The sequence below is a fragment of the Camelina sativa genome, chromosome 20 (genome assembly GCF_030686135.1).
Source record: "Camelina sativa cultivar CO46 ecotype springtype chromosome 20, ASM3068613v1".
Classification (NCBI taxonomy): Eukaryota; Viridiplantae; Streptophyta; class Magnoliopsida; order Brassicales; family Brassicaceae; genus Camelina; species Camelina sativa.
The window spans coordinates 30,994,810-31,016,339 of NC_141899.1; the positions used below are offsets into that span (position 1 = coordinate 30,994,810).

General features: G+C 37.7%; 5 protein-coding genes across 7 annotated transcripts; 3 read left to right on the top strand and 2 right to left on the bottom strand.

The window, feature by feature from the left end:
• Positions 1-1,123: 1,123 nt before the first annotated feature.
• Positions 1,124-5,632, bottom strand: LOC104771642 (DNA replication licensing factor MCM6-like). Its single transcript, XM_010496203.3, has 18 exons — positions 5,400-5,632; positions 5,139-5,291; positions 4,908-5,033; positions 4,649-4,811; positions 4,356-4,549; positions 4,063-4,258; positions 3,903-3,980; positions 3,537-3,766; positions 3,323-3,437; positions 3,099-3,173; positions 2,868-3,008; positions 2,547-2,750; positions 2,291-2,452; positions 2,144-2,199; positions 1,913-2,055; positions 1,725-1,835; positions 1,495-1,625; positions 1,124-1,394 (listed from the first exon to the last, which is right to left on the bottom strand). The coding sequence occupies exons 1-18, from the start codon at positions 5,474-5,476 to the stop codon at positions 1,257-1,259; spliced, it is 2,493 nt and encodes an 830-aa protein (XP_010494505.1). The 5' UTR covers positions 5,477-5,632; the 3' UTR covers positions 1,124-1,256.
• A 439-nt stretch (positions 5,633-6,071) lies between these two features.
• On the top strand, positions 6,072-8,005 carry LOC104771643 (beta-glucosidase 13). Its single transcript, XM_010496204.2, has one exon. It carries the CDS (start codon positions 6,376-6,378, stop codon positions 7,897-7,899), a length of 1,524 nt encoding a protein of 507 aa, XP_010494506.2. The 5' UTR covers positions 6,072-6,375; the 3' UTR covers positions 7,900-8,005.
• Positions 8,006-8,009: 4 nt separating this feature from the next.
• On the top strand, positions 8,010-10,669 carry LOC104771646 (ycf3-interacting protein 1, chloroplastic). Its single transcript, XM_010496211.3, has 6 exons — positions 8,010-8,631; positions 8,734-8,778; positions 8,886-8,999; positions 9,578-9,658; positions 10,155-10,322; positions 10,494-10,669. Exons 1-6 carry the CDS (start codon positions 8,269-8,271, stop codon positions 10,581-10,583), a joined length of 861 nt encoding a protein of 286 aa, XP_010494513.2. The 5' UTR covers positions 8,010-8,268; the 3' UTR covers positions 10,584-10,669.
• Positions 10,670-10,673: 4 nt separating this feature from the next.
• LOC104771645 (uncharacterized) lies at positions 10,674-12,367 on the top strand. Of its 3 annotated transcripts, none has more exons than XM_087504246.1 (3): positions 10,674-10,715; positions 10,903-10,995; positions 11,072-12,367. In XM_087504246.1, exon 3 carries the CDS (start codon positions 11,085-11,087, stop codon positions 12,150-12,152), a length of 1,068 nt encoding a protein of 355 aa, XP_087360372.1. In that variant the 5' UTR covers positions 10,674-10,715; positions 10,903-10,995; positions 11,072-11,084; the 3' UTR covers positions 12,153-12,367. The 3 variants fall into 3 exon arrangements, with proteins under 3 accessions (XP_087360372.1, XP_087360373.1, XP_087360371.1); XM_087504247.1 differs by having other exon boundaries at positions 10,677-10,715; positions 10,903-11,001; positions 11,098-12,367; XM_087504245.1 differs by having other exon boundaries at positions 10,679-10,715; positions 10,903-11,001.
• Positions 12,368-17,696: 5,329 nt separating this feature from the next.
• On the bottom strand, positions 17,697-19,648 carry LOC104771647 (galactan beta-1,4-galactosyltransferase GALS2). Its single transcript, XM_010496212.2, has 2 exons — positions 18,774-19,648; positions 17,697-18,256 (listed from the first exon to the last, which is right to left on the bottom strand). The coding sequence occupies exons 1-2, from the start codon at positions 18,980-18,982 to the stop codon at positions 17,911-17,913; spliced, it is 555 nt and encodes a 184-aa protein (XP_010494514.2). The 5' UTR covers positions 18,983-19,648; the 3' UTR covers positions 17,697-17,910.
• Positions 19,649-21,530: the final 1,882 nt, after the last annotated feature.

Genomic DNA, 21,530 nt, shown 5'->3' on the forward strand with positions numbered 1-21,530 from the left:
GAAGCAGCGAAGCAGGCTATTTGGTTGCAGGATTTGCTCTCGGAAGTGACTGGCGAAGCTCTTAAGAGGGTGATGGTTCGTATAGACAACAGGTCAGCTTTAGCACTCACCAGGAACCCCGTTTTCCACGGTCGCAGCAAACATATCCATAGGAAGTACCACTTCATACGTGAATGCGTTGAGAATGAGCAGGTAGAAGTCGAACACGTTCCTGGTGTTCAACAGAAGGCAGATATCTTGACTAAGCCTCTTGGAAGAGTCAAGTTCAGAGAAATGCGAGACTTCATTGGTGTCCATGATGTGTCCAACAAGAACTTCAAGCTTATGGGGGTGATTGTTGAAGATAAGCTTGAATTAGCTTAAGGAATAAGTTATCCTAATCTCACCGAGTCATGGTTTCCAAAGAGCTTAGGATTAGGACAAGTTAGGAGTTATCTAATTATTGTTTTAATTAAAGAATATTAAGAATCTCTCTCTATAGAAGGAGTTGTTAGGTTGTAACAACATTTGTAACGGCATCACTTTGTTTAAACTTTGAGAGATTAGAGAGATTAAGGTGCTTTGGTTTTGAGAAGTTTCTAAAGCAATAAACAAGAGTTATTTGTTTAAACTTTGTGTTAAGATTCAATAACGGCATCACTTATGACCAGGCAATACCAATCCACGATCGCATCCGACAACTTTAGCATCTCTAATCTCTTGGACCAGTTCCAGATACGACATATTCATATCGGTCAAGGATACGTACTAGTCCACAGTCCGAGTTTCGTGACCAATATCGAGATAGGTTTCAAAGATATATTAGTTCATTAGATGTCTTTAGGGCAGAGCATGAATCAAAAGAAAGAATGATCCTCTTCGTTGTAATATGTTTAGAATTCATGGAGACTGGTGAGGCCGAGGTCGGTTCGTATGCAGCCATGCATTTCCGACTATAGGGCTTGGAGAATGGTAACAAAGAAGATTTTGAGTGGCTACGTGATTACTGATTACGAGGTTTAATATTTAGAGGATAGTTAACCAATACATGGAGTAATATGGAATTACCAAAGAAGAAACAAATATAGAATTAGAGCAGGTGACTATAAATATTTAAGAGTTTTGTGATCTGGGAAGATAATAGTTTTCTTTAGTGTTGACGAGGTTAACTGATTAAAACTGAATACAAAATTCCAATAAAATTAGTTCAAAATGCTGAAGGATTTAGGCTTCTACTTAAAGAGTACTACAAATATATATCTTAACACTTAATAACATCACTCAACTACATAATTTGGAGCAACAGCCAAGATCCTCTCATCTCTTTGTGAAGATTTTTTCCTTGTTTCTTCTGTTTCTGCGGCTTCTTGCTCGTTAGCTAACACTATAAGATGACCTTCTTTACATACCAAGCTCTGTGCGATGCATAGAATGTGTTAAGACAGAAACATAATTTGAAATACTCTTAACTAATAAGATTGTTTTGGATTTTATATAAGCTGTTTTCGGTTTTACCTCAATGATGGCTCTGAGTTTCTTGATATCGAGTTTGACTTGCTCTTGCGAACTGTACTTCTTTTTCTCATTTTGTTGATCGATGTACCATCGAATCAGTTCCTTTTGTCTTATTCCAGGCAATTCCGAACCTAAAGAAGAAAAAGAGTTACTAGTGGCATAATATATCTGTTTCAAGAGTTAAAGAGAGAAATCAATGGTATGAAGCATTGAAGATTGATGTTGCTTACTGTCTTTGTTTACAGTTTCTTCATGTTGTCTAAGGCGAATGACTAAGGCCTGTGTGATTCTATCATATTCTTCCTCGCTAATCACCAGCTTTTGAGCTGCTGCTCCATTATCTGTTGCCAACCATGCTGTTAGTTAGGTTCTTAACTGAGTCAGAGTAAAAAGAAGAGCATAAACAATGTGTAAGTACCTGCAGTTGCAGGGGCTGGCTCATCTGCACCATTCTGTTGATCCTCATCTCCATTATCAGGGTTTTCAATGTCATCTGTGTCGTCCATGTTCTCACCGTTAGCATCTTGGTACTCAGAGAGATCGATATCCCCTGACTCAACACTAGATACGAGAAACAAGTATGGTTGTTTCCAATTAAGGTTTTGAGACAATATAAGAGAAAACAAAAAATAGAGATGTTCAAAGTTACCTGATAACTGAAGTCTTCAACAGTCTGACAGCTAATAGAACATGACTTGGTTTAACCTGAACGAAATATTAAAAGATTATAATCAAGCAAAATAACGACTGGTAGAATAAAAGAAAGACATGAAAAAATGGTTTAGGATAATCTCACCAGAATTTCCAAATGACTCCTAGCAATGGCTTCTGAGAGCCTGATCAATGCCTCTAGCTGCCTAACTGTCATTCGATATGCAACTCTTGTGCCTGGAGTTGTATCACCTCTACGAAGAGCAACATAAGACTCGACAAGTAGCTTTCTTGCTTCTGGGCTTAGCTGCAACACAACAGATGAGGATAGTTAAAAGATGTTAGTGCCTCCAACAGAAGAGTCTTTTGCTATCAAAACATTTTTTGGGCTAGTCTACAACCTTTGGCTTTAACGTTTTGGCATATGCAATGTAGCGCTTGAGTTGTACGGTAGTGAACTCAGGAGAAAGCGCTGCTTCATGCTTCTGGTGAACTCGCACGATATGATGGGCAATGTGGTAATCCGTTACCTCATCAGGGTCATCAATCATAACATACACAAGATCAAACCTCGAAAGAATGGCAGGTGGAAGATTGACGTTATACTGAAAAGAGCATGACCAAATCACAATTAGATATGAAAAGCTTCCATAAAACTTTTTCAGCAAAGAAAGGAATTTAAATATGTATCTGTTTGGATTCATTTTTGGGGATGACCTCACCTTCAGTGGCTTAGATTTATCATATCGCCCACCAACAGGATTAGCTGCTGCAAGAATTGACGTCCTAGCATTCAAGGTTGCTTGTATCCCAGCTTTTGTAATGCTTATCGTTTGCTGCTCCATCGCTTCATGAATAGCAACCTATGTGTCCAAATGTAACGATAATTTACATCAAACACTGTCTAGGAGACTTAATCCTCTATACTGTAACAACCAATGCTGCTCACTTACCTGATCTTTGATATCCATCTTGTCAAACTCGTCAATGCAACATATTCCATTGTCAGCAAGCATTAAAGCACCAGCCTGTTAGAGAGGTAGATAGCATTTATAACAACAAGAGTGTAGAAATCACATAAATGAAGAAAGGCTAGTATTCTTCAAAGTTATTATAAAATTTTGGTTACTAGACAGTTTCCTTGCAGGAAATAATTTTTCATCAATTCAAAAATTACCTCAATGCAAAATTCACCAGTTTCCGGTTCTTTGGCAACAGTAGCAGTCAACCCAGCTGCAGAAGAGGACTTCCCAGATGTATACACAGATCTTGGTACTATGCCTGCTGTATACCTGCATTTAACAAACCAAAACTGAGGTATCAGATTTCAGAAAAAGGAAAAAAAGAAAACAAAAACAAAGACAGCTTTGATTTTCAATGAGAAACAGTACTTGAGGAATTGGGATTTAGCACAGCTGGGGTCCCCAACTATACAAACATTGATGTCTCCTCTAAGGTTGATGCCTTCATGAGTGGTCTTGTGGACACCGCCTAAAAGCATAAGTAGAACTGCACGTTTGATGTCTTGATGACCAAAAACAGTTGGGGCCATGCTTCCAACTAACTTATTGAAGTAATCAGGCGTATTTCTCATCTGCTGGATTTCATCTAGTTCTTCTGCCTGTAAATTTTAAACAAGGACGTATGACATTAGTTGTATACATAAGCGTGTAAGAGGTTGGATAAAAGAGCAAAGGAAAGATCCTGCTGAATAAAAACTGTCACAAGTCCTATTGGTAATTCATTCCAAGGCTCACCGTGAACTGCTGCTGGTCATCTTCATTAGAATCATTTTGGCGGTTCCTCATATCAGTGTTCCTACTACCATCAGCGATCTGGAAAAAAAAATAAACATTGAGATTGATCAACACATCTCACCTGAGTTTTGGTTTGACAGATACTAAAAAGTTGACAAACCTGCACTGAGTTAGCGATAAAGGCAAGCCGGTACGAAAGATCTCTAACTCCCAGAGCCTTGAGACCTTGAACACCTTCATGTGCAGCAGTAGAGCTTTTGTGTTGTGACGAGTCTCGACGGCATTCTGCTCTCTCTCCAGGTGCTGCGAGTGCTGATATGTCAGGTATAACAACAACAGTTCCCGTAAAAATAACCCTGTGGAGACAAACAAAAAAAGACAACGAATGTTAATTCATGATTCTTGTGAAGATAGAACAGATAACGTAGAGAACTCTCGCAAGAGGAATCTTACGTGTCACCCGCTCTGGCCTGTTCCACAATCTCATGACGCAGAATGACATCCAAAGACCGTGGCAAGGAACCAGCAGGTATCTCTTTTGAAGTCTCCTGCATTCTAACTCTTTGCCAATCTGCAAACTTGCTCTCTTGTCTAAGCAACGCCCATCTTGCTCTGTTCAAACAAGTTGGGCTCACACAGATCGTAGGCTGCATAAAGGCAAGGCCATAAATTATATAACAAACAAGAAAAGTGAAACAATGAATACAAGCTAACACTTCCTAAGACCAAAATCAAGCATTCATTACCTGTGTATACTTGAACTGCTGTTCAACATTCTTTATAACACTACCACAATCTAAACACTTAAACGTCCCATAAAGCAGCTCAGGTCTCACTTCGCTTGTTCTAGTAACCACACCAGTCACCGACACTAACTTCCCAATTTCTGCAGTAGTTAGCTCTCTCAACCTGCCAAAATTATGATAACAAAGTAATCAACACAACCACTAAGATTCAGCCAAAAATTCAATGTCAAAATCATCAATTTTGAGAAAAAGGCATTACCTTTTAGTGAAAGGGAGATTGTAGAAGGAAACATTGATATCTTTATTCGGAGTATCATCCGAAATGAAAGAAGGATTCATTTCAATCACAAACCGCTTACACGCATTCCTCAAATACGGCTCAAACCTAATCCAATTTCACACACACAAAAAAAAAAATCAAAATCAAAGAACAAATCTTAACACACCCAATTCACAAAAAAAAACTAGGGTTTTAGATAATTATACAAACCTCAAATACTCGTCAGCTATTGCTTTCTGAAGAGCGTCATTAAAACCCATAACATGTGAGAAATCGATATACATCATTGTTGATTCACCGCCTCGAATCGCTTCAATCTCCGCTTCGTAATACAGCTCCGGCTTGTTCGCATCTAATCGGAAACTGAAATCCCAATTTCGGAAACCAAATCAAAAACGCTAACTCCAATCAAACGTGAATGAAATTGAGAGGAAGAAAAGCCCAAAATCAGAAGAAGAAAAAAAAACAAACCTTTTGAGGAACTCGAGGAAGACGTTTTCTACTTGAATCGCTTGTTCATCCATTACAAACCCACCAAAAGCTTCCATTTTTCAAATTCTTCTCTCACTGAACTTTTCCCTCTTCACCACCAAAAACAAAACCCTAAATTCGTTTGAACAGAAAGCACAAAAACTTTTCTCCACTATGGGTAAAGAAGAGAAATGGCGAGTCGATTGTAGCGGGAACTTAAGCTGCCGCCCTCTAACATTTTCCCGCTAAAATCACAGCGATACATTAATTGGGCCTTGTTATTGGGCTTATAGATTGGGCCTTAAATAGATTGACCTTTTCAGAGGTTCTAATTGTAGTTATTAGATTAACTGAATTTTTTTTTTTTTTTTTTTTTCAACAACTGAATTTTTTTTTGATAGGTAGATTAATTGAACTTTGGTTGTTAAAGGAAAAAAAAACAAACAAACAAACATTGACGAATGTTTAGCTATTTTTTTGGTCATTAGAAAGAAAACTAGATAAGATCATTTGAATGTTCTGTTTACTAATTATGAACAAGTAAAACCTTACAAGATTATGTATACTATCTCTTATCGTATATTTCTCTCTATTTATAGATTAACGTAACAAAATCCGTTACCAATTTTCTTGCCTATATAAATCTGAGTTCAATCTTCGTACAACAGAAACAAGATTCATCTAATCAATCAAAAATAAATTATTGTCGACTTAGCTTAAACAAAGCTTGAAGATCTCCTAAAGAGATAAGGATTAGAGATTATATTTAAGATTTATCTAAATATAATGAAAATAGGAAATTGAGAGAATAGGAAGTTGTCCTAAAAGAGAAAAGGTCTATGCATATATAAGGAGAAGCCAAGGTGTTGCATAACTTATGAGTTTTGAGAGAGCTTAGGTTTTGAGAGTTATTTTCTTAAGCAATTAAGAGTGCTATTATCAATCTTGAGTTCTTAAACCAACTTAATATTCTATAATGAGAACTAAATATCTTTGTTTACTAGTGTTCATTGTCTTGGTTTCTAACGAAGTTGTTGCCAAGAAACACTCTTCAACGCCTAAACTAAGAAGAAGTGATTTTCCAAAAGATTTCATATTTGGATCTGCAACATCTGCTTACCAAGTCGAAGGAGGTGCTCATGAAGACGGTAGAGGACCAAGCATATGGGATACATTCTCTGAAAACTACCCAGAGAAGATTATAGATGGTAGCAATGGATCTGTAGCTGATGATTCTTACCATCTTTACAAAGAAGATGTGGGCTTACTACATCAGATTGGTTTCAATGCCTACAGATTCTCCATCTCATGGTCGAGGATCTTGCCACGTGGGAATCTAAAAGGAGGAATCAACCAAGCCGGTATTGATTATTACAACAACTTGATCAATGAGCTTTTGTCCAAAGGAATCAAGCCTTTCGTCACTCTTTTCCACTGGGACACACCACAAGCCCTTGAAGATGCTTACGGAGGATTCCGCGGCAAAGAGATTGTGAATGATTTCCGTGATTACGCAGATATCTGCTTCAAGAGTTTTGGAGATCGAGTGAAGCATTGGATGACACTGAACGAGCCATTAACAGTGGTGCAACAAGGATACGCTGCAGGTGTCATGGCTCCAGGAAGATGCTCAAAATTCACAAACCCTAACTGCACCGCCGGAAACGGAGCTACCGAGCCTTATATCGTTGGTCACAACCTCATCCTAGCTCACGGAGAAGCGGTCAAAGTATACAGAAAAAAATACAAGAAATCTCAAAAAGGTCAAGTTGGTATCGCCTTAAACGCGGGTTGGAACTTACCTTATAATACAGAGTCAGCCGAGGACAGGTTAGCCGCGGCACGAGCCATGGCCTTCACATTCGACTATTTTATGGAGCCACTTGTAACCGGTAAATACCCGGTTGATATGATCAACAACGTAAAAGACGGTCGCTTACCTACATTTACTACAAAACAATCTAAGATGCTCAAAGGATCATATGATTTCATTGGCATCAACTACTACTCATCTTCTTACGCAAAGGATGTTCCTTGCTCCAAAGAAAACGTTACACTATTCACTGATCCTTGTGCCAGCATCACAGGTGAAAGAGAAGGAGTTCCCATAGGTCCAAAAGCTGCATCGGATTGGCTATTAATATACCCCAAGGGGATCCGTGATCTCCTCCTCTATGCAAAATACAAGTTTAAAGACCCGGTCATGTACATAACCGAGAACGGGAGGGATGAAGCCAGTACCGGTAAAGTCTTACTTAAAGATGGTGAGAGGATTGATTACTACGCTAAACATCTCAAGATGGTTCAAGACGCAATCTCGATTGGAGCCAACGTGAAGGGTTTTTTCGCATGGTCGTTGTTGGATAACTTTGAATGGGCAACGGGATACACAGTCCGGTTTGGATTGGTTTACGTTGATTTCGACCATGGACGTAAGAGATATCTCAAGAAATCGGCTAAATGGTTTAAAAGGATGTTGAATAAGAAGAAAAAGAATTGATGATTAACTATATAGGTTAATAATATTTACGCAATGCGCGGTTTATTTTAAAACAGTAACAGTAATTGTTGATTATTAATTAAATATTGAAACAAATCTTTGATCCTATTGTATTATTATTTTTTATTTTGAGTTGAAAGAAATAATATTATCTATAAGTAGTAAAGCTTTTCGAGGCAAATCAACATATATCAGCCACTCGTATTATCTTCCCAATCTTATACGAATTCAATTTTACCTTTTAATTGACAAATTGAGTTTTAACATTTGGATGATTTGAATCGTCTTCTTCCTCTAGATATCTTCAAAGAGATGCAGAATCTGTGAAATCGTCTTTACTTTTTTTTTTTTGTTGTTTGGTTGGAAGAAATGGTGACGCAGATGTTTCAGTTGCCGTTACAGTACTGTGTTTCGAGTTTGTCTTCTTCCGGCGGTGACAGACAACGGAGTTACGGTGTTTGTTCGCCGTCTCCGGTTGTTATTTGCAATTTCAGTGGTATTTCTGATGATCGTTGGGTGAGGCGGAGTAAGAAGAATCGGAGATTCGGTAGTTTGATAGCTAGGCAGGAGAAAGGAGATGTTACGGAGATTCGTATTCCGGTTCCGTTAACGTTGGAGCAGGAAGAGAAGGAGAAACAAAACAGAGATGATGATGATGAATATGAAGATGTATACGAAGAAGGAGAAGAAGTCGATCCTGAAGATCTCAAATGCGTTAACGAGATTAAACGGGTTTGTGATTCCCTTTGCTGATTAAAGCTGAGTGAAATTGTAGATGTACTTGAAATCAGAATCATCCTGAAGAATTGTGTGTATGTGTGTGTGTGTGATTAGGTATTGGAGCTTCTCAGGAGGAATAGAGATATGATCTTCAGTGAGGTAAAGCTGCAAAGCTGCATTTTCATGGTTCTGTATTGTTTTTTTAGGATTGGTTTAGGATGAGATATTGAGTCAGAGCTTTGTATTTTTTGTTGCAAAACCCATAGGTTAAGTTGACAATCATGATTGAGGATCCAAGGGAAGTGGAAAGAAGGAGGCTGCTTGGAATTGAAGATTCGGAGACCCCAAGTAGGGATGACTTGGCTGAAGCCTTGGAGCAGGTTACTTTTTTGATTTCTCAAAAATGCACCTTTTGATATTATTGCCTCGTCAATCTTGAATCTGCCTTTGCCTTACCATTAGTGACATAGAATCGGTCCTCATACATGTCCTTAAGATAATTGAAAGACAAGGGAGTACATATATGGTACAGTTCTAGGAGTGTTCATAGAATGCTATTGTGAATCAGTTGGTTTGGTCTGTGTGTAGTGTGCTTGTTTTGTTCTTCTTCTTCTTCTTCTTCTTCTTGTACATCAAGGCTGATGTATAGCTAATTACAGCAGTTACTTGCAAGTTCTGCTCAACCAACATTACTTGAGTTGCATTCATGCTTAATCTGTTACATTTCTGGTTTTAGTGGAACCTTGTGCTGGCTTTCTAAGATCTGAGCTTCGATAGAAACCTTGGTGATAGAATTCCCATCATGATGTCAAGGTGTTACTTCACAACACCAAGTTACGCAGTTTGCTTTGTGTAATCACAAGGGTTGATCTTGATCAAGTGGCAATTTGGTGTTGGAAGTAGTTTCTTTTGACATTAGTATGAAGATCTCTAAAAATGTATTGCTGTCTTCTCACAGGTAAATGATGGGAAAGTCCCTAAAGATCGTGCCACTCTCCGGATGCTACATGAGGAAATGATGCGTTGGCCAAATTTAGAGGTACCTCTTCGTTGTACCCCCACAACTTTTTTTTCGTTATAGGTGAGATTGGTAGAGAAAATCTAGTACCTTTTCGCCTTAGGCAATTCAAGTCCATGATGAAACCAATCCTATATAAGCCTGTAAACTTTCACATGTCCCAAATTTCGTGATGCATCCATTGAAATCATACACATTTATTTATCAATATCTCTTCCTCAAGAAAATCAGAATTATAATACATGCAGTTGAACTAGGCATGAAAGGTTCTTTTAAGAAACATAGAAAGCCAAATGAATTGGATAATCTTATCTCAAGTGGCCATTTTCTGTTGGTGCAACCGTGCAAGCCCTTTTGTATCTTCGTTTCATTTTATTGTGGTGAATCCTATATAGGTGTGTAAATATGATGGAAGAGATCCCTTTTTGTTTGTGTAACTCGGTGGCTGCTAATATACATTTAGTTAATTAGCTTAGCAGAACTCTGTTTTAAGGCTTTATCTTCTCTATCGTAAAAGGTTGAGGTGTCAAAGAAGCAGCGAGGAAAATCAATGTATGCTAAATCCACAGACACCGGGATAGATCCAAAAGAAGCAGCCAAGAGACTCAACATAGAGTGGGATTCAGCTGCTGCAATTGAAGAAGCCGATGTCAATGAGGAACAAGGAGTAGTAACCAAAGTCGCGGTTTGTTCCCAAATCTCTCTCAAACGCTTTCACAGACTACTGATTTTACCTAGAAATCATTACTCTTTATGTCTTTCATAACATTGCCAGCGTTCAGTTGTTGACAATGACATTTTGTGTTGTAACTTGCTATCTGATTGATATTTTTCCTGCCTTCGTAATATGTTGCAGGGTTATGGAGCGTTGTACTTTGTATCGGCTTTACCAGTTATCATCGGTGTCTCAGTTGTATTAATCTTGTTTTACAATTCCCTTCAGTAGAGTCAAATCCATTTAGTTTCTGCACACCACCACCATCATTGATGTTTTGTAACTTAAGATCATGAAATAAATTTAAATTTTTTAAAGCATCTTCTTCCTTATTCGTCGGCTTGTGGTCTACACAAACTTCAGGTAAAGTACTCCAAACCCTTTGGTAATATTATAATAAGTGTGGTTCGTGCAAGCATATCTATCATGATCTGATATTGTCTCAATCTTGGGCATAGTCTCATGTCAACGATGTTAAATAATGTTAAATATTATTTGTTTATGTTTATTGTTATAAAGTCAATAACCTTTGGCCGAGACTAATACGCAGGACGCGGAAAAAAAGCTGGACGTGCAAATCATGACTCAGTGTAGCCACTATAAGCCACCAGACGTGCAATCCATGCTTACTCTCTGTGACTCTGTATAAGTATCCATCATCTCTTAGCCTTAATACTTAGCCATTTGTCATTTTCTCTTCTTACTAATTGACAATTCAGGTTGGAAAATAAAATGGTGGCTGCAGTTCTTATGCCAACGGTTAGCTTCAGAGACGAAAGTTCTCGTGAGGATTGGCAAGTTCTAAGCAGACTTGATTCGAAGAAGAAGATTCTGGTCAAGCAAACGAGTATGATGCAATCCGAGAGAGAGATATCGATGGACCCGAAATCAATCAGGTCGTTGTCTATGTCTGGTTCGATGAGAAGGAACGATAGCTTCGATATGGTTCTCTTACCAGCGATGTCACCTCCTAGAGATTTAGATTCGCCTATGCCTCTTCCGTTGCAGCCAGTTCGGACTAAGTTTCTGAGCCGTAGCCTCCCAAACTCAACCGCTGCTTCTCCTAGACAACGTTCGGGTCTGATGCGGTCGCTCAAAAACAAGGAACAGGACTCATCTTCTGCGGCATACAAGAGAAGCAAATCTTGTGGGTCTAGTAGCAAGAGACTCTCCCTTAAGAGGAACTCGTTCTTCATTAAAACCGAATCAAACAAGAGCATCAGCAATAATAATACATTAGAAGACGGATTCAAATGCAACGCTCTGTGTTTATACCTCCCTGGTTTCGGTAAAGGAAAACCGATCAGATCATCACGGAAAGATGATTCTTCTTCCTTCACTCGAACTACCACAACGACGACATCATCGTCATCGACCATTACCGTATCAAGAACCGTCTCCGTCAGAGAATCCACCACCACTACCACAGTGATCTCAGCTCGAGCTTCAATGGAGAAATTCGATTGCGGCTCATACACTTCGGAATCCGGTGGAGAAGAAGGAGGAAATCACTTCTATGACTTACCGTCCGAGCTAATCAAAAGTGGTTCTGGTGATAACGACCATGACGATCCCGTTTCAGCGGCTTTCGTGTTTGACAAGGAACCTGTTGAGAAAGAGATCAAAGGTGTTTTAAAAGTTTCTGGTTCGAAAAACAGAAAATCGATGGAGTCTTCACTGCGTCAGGTTAGATTTTCCACGTCATCTCCGGTTTCATACCCTACGTCTCCGGTAATCTCTCCACGGTTGTTAGAAGCCTCCAAGAATTTCAATGCTTTCTTGGAAGCTCAAGCCGTTTGACTGATGATGGAGTCTTTTAACTACGAATATATATTATAAAAATGTAATATACCAAAGTCATGTCAAACATTTTCATTTGGTAATTAATTCCCAAAACTCAATACATGAATGTATTTTGTAGACTTTTCTAGTTTGATTTAGTATTGGTTTATGTAAAACTTCTTTGTTATTTGTAAAAAGTAAACGTCAAAAACAAATGAAAAGTTTTAATACCATTTGCGTCTACATTTTGCAAAAAAGCGTTTTAGAGGGTAAACTAAAAAAAAGAATCTATTAATTGGTAATTTAGGTTGTCAAAATTAACCAAAAAAAGAGTATTGGTTCAATATTCTTAAAGTTATGTTTTGCTCTACCGGTAATAGTAAGTTAGTAACCTAAACGCAAATGCAAAAGTAGTACTATTAGATTAGATCTTAGCCAGGACCGGACTTATAAAGATAAGTTTCAAAATAGGTTTTGTTGAGAATTGCAGACCCCGATTCACCTCTGTAGTGAAACGCAGATCGCGACTCTGTCCCTACTTCTCTTCTACTTCACAGATCAGTTTGCATAACATAAACATAACACAGAGATTTAACGAGTTCCCCTCATGCAGAGGGTACATCTCGAGTGGGAACCTTCTCCCACAAACATCCACTATCAATCAACCAAGGTTTTACATAGTATTACATATACAAGCTTAGAGAACTAACAACTACAGAGAATCTGAAGAAGAAAACACATAATAGATCTAGCTTTTCTTCTTCCTCTTTCTCTGTCTCTGGTTCAGCTGTCCTCTCCATGTATAACCCATAAACACCTCCATAACCCCAAAGAAGCAGCTCCACCTTCGTCTCTCATCAGAGCGTCCTGAAGACACCTTAAACCTAGACAAGGTTATGTCCGACTCTCAGCCCTTCGACCCCAGCCGAGCTTCTGCTCCTTTATCATGGTTCTGCGCACAACTTCAAGCTCCATGTACGACGCCCTGCGCATGCTCTTTGCACTGCGCCCTGCGTCTCTGCGTCTGCCATGCACAGCGCCCTGCGCTGTGCCCTACAGCTGTCACCAATGTACCTCCAGCTTCTTTAGTGCGTGCTCTGCGGCTTTCTTCAGCATACATGTTTCTTCAACCCTAGTTTCCCTTTTATAGTGAAACCCTAGAGCTTATGTCGGTTTAGTCCTGCAGGCCACACAACACGGATCCTGTATGGGCTTCACACCAATAGAGGCCCAGTTCTTGGTTCAGACCAAATAAGCCCATATGAAGCAAACATTTACAACAAACTCCACCTTTTGCTTCATTTGGTCCAACTCACAAAATCCCCTTTGTGTTGATTCTTTCCTGAAAAGAAAAACAAAGCTTGTCTTCTCCTGTAGAACCTGCAACTCCCAACGATCCTTATCTTTTGTCCACCTTAGGAATTTTTAACTTCATCTTCAGAAACTTAAAGAGATTCGCGACTCTCCCTCAAGCTTCCTTCTTCTGATGACTGTAATCCCACTTGCAGACGAACTCCAACCACTGAACCCAACAACTGAAGAAACCCTTACAACCTTGTTTCTTGATAATCAATACAGAACACAACCAACCATTGAATGTTCCTTTGTGTTCTCCAATGTCATCCTCTGACATTGCTTTGAAATTCTCAGCACCTATCGAATCCTTAGACTGTCTCATGATTGTCACTATATTCGAACTTTCTGAAATTTCAGTTTGCAAAGCAATACAGCTTCACCTTGTTCTTGACAGCTTCTCTGAATAGCTTATGATGCTCTTCAGCTGTCCCAACAAGTTCGTGTCACTCCTTACACGAATCATCTTCTTCAACCTTGTGTCTCCTGGTCTTAGAAACACTTATGAAGACCTTTACTCGAATCTCCTGTTCCTCACAACAGCTCCACCTAGAACCAGAACTTCTAATTCACCCGCAAGTAACACCTTGCTTGCTTATGGAACCTTAATCTTGAAACTTTTAGAACTAGTAAAACATGAGACATCAACCTCTCAGAACACGATTACAACAATCACACAACCTCTTCCATGGTTTCTGATAAATACCACAGACCTGTTATCATGATTGTATATCATCTGTATCCGTCTGCAACCTGATTCACTTGGTCGACCTTTGATTCCCCTCATGTGCACTGAGCTTGAACCAAACTTCCTTGAATCTCATGCAGAACACATGAATCATACATGCTTCAATCCTGAAACAATCTCTGATTCATCATGTAAACAATCTCAACCCAATGCATTACTCTTGAGATTGAGTTTACATCCCATCTGTTTAACCAACTGATTTTTGAATCCAGCTTGTACGATCTGACAGTACAACCTCCTGTTCAACCTCATGTTAAAACAGATGTTCGACCAACAGCTTAAAAACCTCTGCTAGTCTCCTTGTAACAGCCTTTAGTGCTTCACTCTAGAATTCCTGAAGCCACACACCTACTGTTAACATAACCCTACAATAGTTCTTCACGTTTGCAGACCTTACCAAGAAGAACCTTGGTACCAGCATCATACCTTTTCTCACCATTCATCAATACAACTTGACATGTCTTTACCATTGATGAATCCTCACTTAACCTTTGTGTAAGTGACTCTCCTGAGAAAACTTAATGATGTTGCTAGACCCACTAGTCTTCTACTAGTCTTGTCTATCATAACCTGCATCTTTAACCACCAGAGATCTACTTGAATTCTCCCCTTATACTCACATGCTTCCTTATTAAGTGTCAACAAACACTTAAACTTCCTACAAGTGATACCTTCAGAAGATTCATCCACCAGATCATCTCTGTAGATGCAAACAGGCGAACCAAAACTTTTCTGTTTCTGATTCTCTTCTCAATGCAAAACCTAACCCCAGTCACCTTCCGCCAGCCTTGTAGATTCTTGCACTTACTTGCAAACTCTTGCACAGTCCTGCAACATCTACAAAAGTCTTCCAGAGATTTTAAGTCACCTTGAAGAACCAACTCCACCTTGACAAATAAAATCGCATTGGCTGCAACTTCGACTCTTGGTACTCTTCTGCATTCCCATTCTCTGTAGACCTACCTTGATTGTAGTCCTTTCAAATCTCTAACAACCTGATCCATTCCTGAGACTTCACCATTCACCCAACACCTCTCAAATCTGACCACTTCAACACAAATTGCCTGGTCCATCTTCATACTCATCTGAATCTTCGACACAACTAGCTGACCTAACAACCCTCTTACACAGATTTACCTTTGAAGGCGTCCCTTAGTAAATCTGTGACTCCAATAGTTGTACCTTCAACCAATTTCTGAACACCACTACACAGACTTTCAACAACCGAAAACTGACTTTTCAATAGTTGAAGACGTCTACATCCTTGCGTTTTCCTAGTGTCTAGATTCCATAAACTGAAACAGATTTGAGTATTCAGAAGCTTCAAAACAGAACATCACATGTACCTTGTGGCCGCAGCGGAAAACTGAATTCCTGTTTTGACAAGTTTGAGCCTTTTGGATGATGCTTTGATTCCCTCTTCACAGCCATGTGCAAATCACCTTCACACATCCATCCATGAACCTGAATCAAACACTGCAGATAACTCCACCTTAAACCAACCCAATAATTGATTTAACCTTTGAGTCTTCTACAACAGTCTCCGGATCCTTTTTGTATGCTTACAGTGTCATGCCTGAGTATGTGAATTCCTGAGCCTATGCTCTGATACCACTTGTTGAGAATCGCAGACCCCGATTCACCTCTGTAGTGAACCGCAGACCGCGACTCTGCCCCTACTCCTCTTCTATTTCACAGATCAATTTGCATAACATAAACATAACACAGAGATTTAACGAGTTCCCCTCATGCAGAGGGTACATCTCGAGTGGGAACCTTCTCCCACAAACATCCACTATCAATCAACCAAGGTTTTACATAGTATTACATATACAAGCTTAGAGAACTAACAACTACAGAGAACCTGAAGAAGAAAACACATAATAGATCTAGCTTTTCTTCTTCCTCTTTCTCTGTCTCTGGTTCAGCTCTCCTCTCCATGTATAACTCATAAACACCTCCATAACCCCAAAGAAGCAGCTCCACCTTCGTCTCTCATCAGAGTGTCCTGAAGACACCTTAAACCTAGACAAGGTTATGTCCGACTCTCAGCCCTTCGACCCCAGCCGAGCTTCTGCTCCTTTATCATGGTTATGCGCACAGCTTCAAGCTCCATGTACGATGCCCTGCGCATGCTCTCTTCACTGCGCCCTGCGTCTCTGCGTCTGCCATGCACAGCGCCCTGCGCTGTGTCCTACAGCCGTCACCAATGTACCTCCAGCTTGTTTAGGTTACATGTTTCTTCAGCATATATGTTTCTTCAACCCTAGTTTCCCTTTTATAGTGAAACCCTAGAACTTATGTCGGTTTAGTCCTGCATGCCACACAACATGGATCCTGTATGGACTTCACACCAATAGAGGCCCAGTTCTTGGTTCAGACCAAATAAGCCCATATGAAGCAAACATTTACAACAGGTTTAAATTTCATTAGACTCGGGTCTGGGCTAGAATCTGGCGACACATGTTTTGGCCAACCCAGTTTGGTCCTACATTGTAGCGTTGTATCTATCTTATAGAAACCAGTTTTAGACTAGTCCAAATTCCATAATAAATTAGAGCTGGACAAGTTACAAGTACATATATTAATACAAATATAATTGTCTTTTTGTCTAAATCACGTACGTGGTTGCTTTCTTATTAGGTTAGGTGGACGACGAATATTATAGGATTAGTGGTTTATAAATAGAAACTGTAGATTTGCAGAGAATATCACAGCTGCCACACGATCATGTTGTTGTCGACTACTTGTATTAAAACGTTGTACCCGAAAACTTCGAAAACATAATAAATGATTTAAGTCCGTTCATTACAAAACCCTTATGGGCAAATTTCCAATCACCTTACAAAATAAAATCAAAATTACTAAATTTTGTATAAATTGTAGGGTTCGTGAATGGTGCTATAGTTTTTTGTTTTTACGTATCTTGTTTGCATAGAATTAAATGCTGAACCGTCGGTGTGCATTCTCTCATTTTGTTTACTACTATTTTTTATTTGTATAACGAAAAATGATTAAATGAATAATTGGTGTCGTTATTAGGAGATTTTAGTTGATTGGAATAATTTGTTGAGCATTTGGGCACCAATGAGACTTTCCACTTTCCAGCCTTTGCGACAATTAACAACCACGAAACTTGGAAGGTCCCTCTTCGTGGGGTCTATCTTCTACCCTTGTGTTTTCAGTTTTCATCCAAAAATAAAAAGTAAATAACCTTTTTCTAATTTTGAGTAATAGCTAGTAAAAAAACAATTTGAGTGATCAATTTATTTTTAATATATGTGAAAATTTAATTTAAATTAATTTAAAAACAAAATTTCGAGTAAATATTAAATGACTCGATTATAAGGAAGAAAATGAGGAAACTTTTGATTAATTAAGACGACAAAGATCCATTGGAGACCACAACAACTTTCACTACTCTATAGTATAAATAAAGAGGTCACTTTTTCAAATACAAATAACAAAAAATACTATATTAAGCCCATCAAAAGAGATGCTTATGTACCAAGAGTCTGAGCTGTAATGATGAACTCTATGATTCTATGAACCCATTTTATAATACAATAAAAGAATATACTAAAAAAAGAAAAAGTCATAAAAATTGTTACATTCGCCTAAATATATTCTCAAGATTTACGTTATATAATGAAAACATATCTTCTCTTGTTGTATTCATTGCCTTGTCCTAAGCAAGCGATCTCCAATCGTCCTGACCTCAAACGTCTTGACCGCAAGACCAATATCGCGCATTGTGGTATCAAGAACGTAAGGATTGTTATCATGAACAATCCGGGTACCATTATAAAGATGACGGCAAGGCTCACGTCGCTGCGAGATTGAGCCATGGTAGTGAAAATACCGGATTTGCTTTTCCGCTCTGTGGTATGTCTTCCCCTGTAGATTCTGAGACATGTGAACTCCAGTCGCAAATACATTACGCGGCTGAACCGCGTATTTCCTGTCCCGTCTTGGTACTTTCTTCACGTCTCTATACGCCAATTTCTCAAACCCCCATTTCCTGAAATCAAACACACAATCACATATCAATCATCCAAAGAACAACAATACCACATAATGTGTATACATTTTTTTGTTGACAAGAACACATAGCCAACACGGCATCACACTCTAGCTTAATTCTAATTCTGGTATCTAAAAGCTAGAATCTTTGAAGACATAATCTGATATAATCTTAAAAAAACACACCCATCAAAATCAAATCAAACCCATTCTCGAATTGGTTTACATAAATTTGGAAATCTCAAAAAGCTAGAATCTTTGAAAACAACTCTCACCCACATGGACCACCACTGAAAGAAGACTAATGAAAAAAGTGTTCCCAACAAACCAAAAAAAAACCTCTTTTTCACATGTAAGATTAAACAGAATCAGATGCTTAATTTCACAAACCCAAATCTACAATTCTAAATGCTTAAAACACAAAATGGTTTACTAAACAATGAATCAAATAAAAACCAAAACTTTCAAATTCCGGTTAAGATTAAAAAAAAAAAAAAAAACTCAAATTTGTTTACCTGTAAGTTCTGGCCGGACCATCACCGTCGTAACAAAGCTGACTACTCATAGGCATCTGTTCAATAGTAAACTGAGAATATCCTTTCAAAGATTCCATCACCGACGAGATCGTCTCTTTGGCCGGAACATAAACAAACTCATCAACATCGAAAAAAAACACCCACTTGGCCATGAACCTATACCGATGCAAACAATCATTCACAACCATAAACTGGTTATGATAATACCCATCGAACCGTTCTTGCTCTCTTATATCATGTACCGTCACTCTCCCTAACTCAATCCATGGCTTCAACACCTCAAACACTTCCTCCGAGATCCCTCCGGCGTCGTGAAGCACAAAATGAGATCTTTCCCCGAAGAATCTAACATGGTAAGCGACCCATTCTCTGATTCGTTGCGGGCTTAAGTTCCCGTACAGAGACGAGCCGCAGTAGAGGTAATCGTACTTTGCTTTACGGTTAGAGTCGTAGAGAGCAAGATCGACGGTGTTCGGAGCTTCGACGAGGACGGGGATTGAATCGGTGATGTTCCGATCTGTATCTCCGGTGGTTGCGTGGAGATTAGTTTTAAATTTTATTTTTCATTTAAGTTGATTCTACATCTAACTGAAGTTAGTTTGAATATGACTAAGGGGGTGTTATTGGATTGTGGTTTTTAAAGGAGTTTGATGTATTTAAGAATCAGGTGTTATTCAATTGGGTATTTTTAAAAATCCATTAAAATCTAGTGTTATTCAATATCTACTAGATTTTGTATGATTTTGGATTTCAACGTACTTTGCTTCTAAAATATGAACAAACACAATACCACACTTTTCTCAGTCATTTCATTTTCTTTTCCTCTCTTTAGATGGATCTCTAGCCTTTGACATATTATTGTTTGATTTTTTTTCTCAATCCTTTTATATAATCACACTTATTCATCAGATATGTATTATTTTTGAGAATTTTTTTTTTGTGTTCTTTAACTTTTTTTTCTGGGTTCATGATCTATAACTTTTTTTTTTGGTTTATGATATAATCACACTTTTGTTTTTCTGGGTTCAATCTCTGTTTCCTCCTCCTCAAACCCTTTGTATATAATCACACTTATTCATCAGATCTGTGTTTTTTTTGTATTCTTTAATTTTTTTTTTCTGGGTTCATGACATCTGGGTTCTTTAATTACACCAAAAATCTGGATTGAAAACAAATACAGTTTAATTCAAGTTTTCTATGACATGTATAAAAGTCTGGGTGTTATTAATTTAATATAACTTTGGTGTATAACACAGTTTATGGATATATATATATTTTTTTCTAACAATAACTTTTTAAAAAATCCATAACAATCACCAAAAATACATTATCAATGACTTTCAAATCCAACTTATATGCATTATAAAGTCCACACAAATGCATTAGACTTTTAAATCCACTAATGTCCTGGGTTAATTAAAATCTATTAAAATCCTCAATCCAATAACACCCCCTAAATTTAATTAAATTTTTTATAGAATTTGATTCTGTAGTTTAGAGTTAAGACTTTAGATCGTTGAATAATTTATACTAAACTTATATTAATATTTAACGTTTAACTTATCATATCATAACTAATATATCAGATGTAATAAAATTCTACATAGATAAATTAATAGTTCATTACTTCAGTGTGTAAAAAAAGGTAGTCATCTGAATATTATTACTCAAAAAACGAATATTTATAAGTGCCATTATTGGCAAACAATTATATATTATTTATTTTCTTGTTTTTTTAAATTAAATATTGAAAGGCTTCAAATATAATTCTTTTGAAGAAACTTTATTCAACTTTTTAAATATAGTGAAGGAAGAAACTATACATGTGCTAAACAGCATGTTATGCATTTTTTTATATAGAGAAATTAAAGTTAATTTCTAATAAGCAGCCAAAATGAGTTGGATTGAGAGAATAAAAAAGTTTTAGCTTTTTTCTTGACAGCTTTTCTTGTATTTTACGCTGTTTACAAAATCGATCCTCTAGTTTCTCCAATAAGTCACAGCCTAATTATAATGTGAATGTATCATCGACCTTTTCTGGTAAAGTTTATAGTAACAAATTAAAATTAGTAAAACGGACTCTTGCGTCTTCTTTTTTATTTCCTTTTACCGACGCCGCGGTATGGGACTTTCGCTCTGTGGCAAAAAATAATATTACACGTCATCAACACGAACATGTACAACACGTGTCACAGCTTTCTGACCTGCGTCTTTGCATTATTTTTGCTTTTTTGGCATAGCAAACGGTCGAAAAAAGGAGGCTACTGTTTTCAGAATCTCGAAGACTACTCAATCATCATTATCCTTTACGTATAAATGAAATAAAATAAAATAATATTAAAAAACAGATTAAAAATTCTCGGTTGTAAGAAAAAAAAAAGATAAAAAATTCTCGTAAAAAAAAAAGAGATAAAAAATATTTTTGTACTTTGTCCTGTCATTTCTTACATGGAGTCTCATTGGTACTGTTTTTTTCCTTTTCTTTTCCTTAGCAACGGTTCTTTTTTTTGTTTGGTCAAATATACCAGTGACAAACAATAATAAAATTATTATTACATTTTCGTTACTTTTTTTAACACCTAATTAAGGTTTTAAATAGACGTTGCAGATAAAATAGACTAAATTGTTAATTGTTTATTCAACTCTTTTTTAAAAAACATAGATAAAATTTATTCTAACCCAAATTTATTTATAAGAAAAATGGTTCATATGGTCTACAAATAGTTATGTACTTTT